Consider the following 4,657-nt stretch of genomic DNA (forward strand, 5'->3'; position numbering starts at 1 on the left):
GACAAATCATTTTTGAAGACTTGTGAATTTATGTAAAAATTCTTGCCGAGGTTTAAAGATCAAATCGCTCTTAGATACACATTAAACAGATCACCCTTATTGAAAATAACAAAATTGCATGAAATCTGCCCATCTCTGTGACCTGACGTGGCTAGAATTTAGACAGTGTTAGCCTTATAGCACATTTGGCACTGAGGGGACCTGGAGGGCTGGGGAGATTAGCAAGGAGCAGTTCGGGGCACACAGGAACAAAGGGTCTGACAGTCATAGAGATCAAGCCCAGGTAAGAGTGGGTGGATGGGGTGGAGCTTCACGAGGCAGGTTGAAGGCAGGGCCTCAAAAGGTAAAGATACTGGCTGTGGGAGTCCCGGGTACCATAGGGGCTGCATCTCTGAAATCTGTCTGTATAAATCAAGGCAGGGAGAACTGGAAAGTGTCAGGCCTCTGGGGTGGAAAGCTGGCAGGAAGGAAGTGAGTAGCAGAACCAGCCAGTTACTTGGGAGCAGGATAAAGTTCTCTGTCCCACAAGCAGAATGCTACCTGGAGTGCTGTCACTCAAGTCCTCCCAGGGTTTACTTGACCCTTTGGCTCTTAAGAGTAGTTCTAGGAGATCTTTCTAGAACTTCGAGAAGGATAGAGGACCCTGAAGTGCAGCAGTTCCTTGGTTTTCAAGAGCATGGCTGGCAGCTTCCAGGGACTGGGCACTGCTTACAAACGTCTGAGAAGAAGACAGAGCTGTCCTGACAAGGGTCAAGTGATGCTTGCTGTGGTTTAAAATAAGGAAGAGGAGTCAGAGGCTTGTTGGTGAGCACTGTGAAGCAGGCGTTCTAGGAGGCTGGCATGGCGTTTCTTCTTCCGGATGATTCTGGGGTATAGGGGGATGGCGTCCCCAAGGCAATCCCATCACTCAGGTTTTTCTAGTCATTTGGATGTAACAGAGCACAGCTTGAGTCTCAAGGATGCTGACTTCAGTGGAGGAGGCCAGAGAGCGCCAGCTGGCCCCATGCCTTTGCACCACATAGCAAGGTCGCATTTGTATTTCATGAAGGTGAGGGAGCGCCATCTGTCAGCTCTCTACTGAGTACCCAGCCCCTAAGCTGATGCTTCCATAGGTTCTAGGCTTTGCCCTCAGGGAGCTCACTATCTAACTGGTGGCCAAAGGATGGTGATAAGACAGTCTCTGTGCACCAAGATAACTGGATTCAAAATCTAGAGCCTTGTTTCTTTGTCCTAGCTCTGCTTCATGACCGTGGCCAGGACTTCTCTCTGGATTTCGATTTACTAGTCTATCTCAGAGGGTAGCACTCCATTCTGGCTCCAAAAATTCCAAGCCTCTATGGTCTTATTTACAGAAAAAGATAACCGTGACATGACCCATTCTCACATTTTCCACAATAAAAGCTTGGAAACCACTTCCTAAAGTGGGTCATTTACACAGCAGGTCATACTTTGATTGAGGGATAATGTTAAACTTTGACGTTCTGCTCCTGACCCCAGATCAAATATATCATAGTGTGTGATCAGTAGAAAAGGGACAACATCTGTAAGCCCTCTATAAAAATATAAAATAGTACAGTCAGTCTCTATGTTTTATCAAGCAGTCATGAATGTAAATACAAAAGCACCTCTAGCAAAAGTCAGCTTATGTGTCCTAAGTTTTACCACACAAGAGTAACAATAAATATTAACTTAATACTCGGCAAACAATACTGTTCTTTCCTTCTGAGAATTAAGAAGGGGACTGGGGAAATATTTGATGGCTCAAATTTCGAAAAAGTGCAAAGCAGTGCATTGTTCTTCTCTTGAAACATTTTCTTCAAAAACAGTTCCTTACGAGGATCTTCTATAGCATGGCAGGGTCTCACTAGGAAACATTACATGTCTTGGGCAGTAGGATCCAGCTCTGTCTTCAAATGCTGGGTAACTGTCATCAGGTCTCAGAATGCCTGCAGTGAGTCCTTGCCAGGGTTTCGAATCCCAGAGAGAACGTGTGTGGGGACACCTGGAAGGAGGGCCTTACTGCTTGCTTCTCCAGGTTGATTTATCTCAAGGGCTACTTCTTCCATTCCTTTAGACACCCTGGAGCTCTGGGACCTAGAGCAAAGGGACCACCTTCTCAGGAAGGCCTCAGTGTATACCCTCCCCCAGCCCTGGCATGAGGAAAGCTAGCTTCGAAGGAGGGTTCAGTTGTGCTTTCAGCAGGTGTGTGTGTAGAGAGGGTAAGGCCAAGGGTGTAAGATGAGAAGTGAGTGAGCTGGTCTATACCTGAGTCTTTAGACCTGTCAGGTGGCTTATTCATTCAGACCCCCCTCTTTCCCCTACACCCAAGACCTTAGATGTTTGACTGAGATCACACACACAATGCCAGCCATAGCGTGCCTGGTTCTGCCAGCTCTTAGTGGTAGGCTGGAGGCCCTGGTTTGGGGTTAACATGAATGCGACAGCCAAGTACCCATTCATATCTGGCAGTGCATGGGGCTAGCCTGATCAGCCCACAGAAGCCCAACAGTTGTGATAAGAAAGCTATCGCAGAATCATTTCTGTCAGGTCACACGTGACGACTTCAGGGACTCTAGCTCCTGACAGCCCATAATGGTGTCTACAGAAAAGCCAGGGTCCCTTTGGCCTGACAAGCCCGGGAAGGTGTCCAAATAACATCCCATTACTCCAGCCCCCTCTCTCTCGAATCATGGGACTCTTACAGACCTCACCTCACCATCTGTCACTTCATTCATTACTCCCTGTCTTTCCCGCAGGGCGCCTTCCTCCCTGGGAACAGAGTTCCTCCTGCTCCCCTCTCCTCCTCCCTCCCTTCTTACCTCCTCCACCCTCATCTCTCCAAGCACCAAACACAGGGCTAGTGGAAGCAGGGGTGGCTCTGGAGGAAACTCCAGGGACTTGACCAGGACAGACTCCTTTCCTGAAGTATCTGGGTCCTGACTGACTCTCGCATGAGACAGCCAGCTCATCATGCCCCCTGAGTCCAGGCCCCAGAGCTGTCTCAGGGAACCCAGTCTGTGTCTCACTCAACACTGTCAAATCAAAAGAACTTAAAAGCATAGCTAATGAGTCATTTGTTCCATTTTACCTGCTACCATCTCAAATTATATATATATGCACATTAATGAAATTGCTTTCATATTAGAAAGCAGCAAATATTGGTTCTCACTTACTCTCTGGTTTGGAGAAAGGCAGGCAGCAAAGCGTCAGCTGCCTTCTCGTCTCGTGCTTCTTTTGCTGCTTAAGAATGGATGGCATTTAAGATCTATCAAGTGACGGTAATTTGAATGCATAGTCAAGTTCAGTAAGGAAGTCTCCAAACTTTGGGAGTTATTAACTGGTAGGACAGGTATCCCACAAAGAATATAGACCCACCTTCCCAGAATGAAAATATCCTAGGACACCTTGTATGGACACAAGTCTCAGGCATTTGATATCTAGAATGATATCTAGAATGATATCTGTTTCCTTGGCTGCTGCATTTAAACGGGACATGCAGGATTTCTCATTAAAGATCCTACCTGTGTCACTCTGATCACTGACTCATGGCAGGGGAGCTGCAGGGCGTATCATATGGACCTCCAGCTCCACGAGAGGAGTGAAATCACCTTTCGTCTCTGTTTTCTCACCTTCCTGTCTTTCAGAGATCGAGCAGGGCAGCTGCGGTGATCCTGGTGTACCTGCCTATGGCCAGAGGGAAGGCTCCCGCTTTCACCACGGTGACACTCTCAAGTTTGAGTGCCAGCCTGCCTTTGAGCTGGTGGGGCAGAAGGCAATCACGTGCCAAAAGAATAACCAGTGGTCGGCTAAGAAGCCAGGCTGCGTGTGTAAGTGAGCGGGGAGGAGGCCAGTTTGGGGGTCTCCACTGAGAGGCAGGGGCCCTTTTCCTCTCTAATCCCGGGGCCCCGACCCTGAGAACCTTGCAGGTCGTAACAGCAGCTTCACTCTGGTTGGTTTCTCCTATTCTTCACAACATGACTGGTTGGGTCCTCATTTCCAGCAGTAATGTAGACCATAGCACTGGGAATGATTGTTCTTGACACTTGGGGACCTTCTTCAATGCTGTCTTAACCCCCCTGGCGATGCTGGAGAGCAAGACAGAGGCCACTGGGGCTTGTTCCGCCAGACTCAGACCCAGACTTGCCCTCCTCGCCCTTGTTGCCGCCAGTGACATCAGGTAGTCAAGCCAGAGTGGAAAGGACTGGCAGGTCTGTAAGAGTGTAGACGCTGTCCCGGCCTCGGGGTATTGTGGGAAATCATGGCTTTGCCAGGGTATAAGAAGTTTCCTCAAATTGCTGCCTCTTAGATTGGATTTAGGGAGGGATGAGGATCGAGCTATCTTTGGATTATTGACCTTTTGGCGAAAGGGTTGGAATCGAGTGCTCTGTTCTATAAAGATAATAAGGAGGCTCTTCTCTCTTCTTCTTAGTTGGTATGGCCATTCTTTCGGCGCAAATAGTACTTAAGTCCAGGGTCCCAGTAGGTTTGGGAAGTGTGAGGGGGCTGTGTGTAGCTAAAGGTGGAGCAGGCTTGGTCTCCGCTGAGAAATCAAAGGTTCCAGCTTCTCTGGGCTGTCAGCTCTTCTCCCAACCCTCGCCGTCTGACTTTCTCCATCTATTCCCGTCTGCTTCACTCAGGGAAGGGCAGACAGACTGTC

The 4,657-nt window shown here is 48.6% G+C and overlaps 1 protein-coding gene across 1 annotated transcript in view; it reads left to right on the forward strand.

Annotated features, from left to right (window-relative positions):
* Positions 1 to 4,657, forward strand: part of CSMD2 (CUB and Sushi multiple domains 2) — a 571,413-nt gene that overhangs the window by 339,007 nt on the left and 227,749 nt on the right. Inside the window, exon 17 of the mRNA XM_025041387.1 lies at positions 3,645 to 3,827. Coding sequence (XP_024897155.1) covers positions 3,645 to 3,827 — 183 coding nt within the window. The remainder of the gene's footprint in view (positions 1 to 3,644; positions 3,828 to 4,657) is intronic.

Source organism: Pteropus alecto, unplaced genomic scaffold (genome assembly GCF_000325575.1).
Source record: "Pteropus alecto unplaced genomic scaffold, ASM32557v1 scaffold39, whole genome shotgun sequence".
NCBI classification, from domain to species: domain Eukaryota; kingdom Metazoa; phylum Chordata; class Mammalia; order Chiroptera; family Pteropodidae; genus Pteropus; species Pteropus alecto.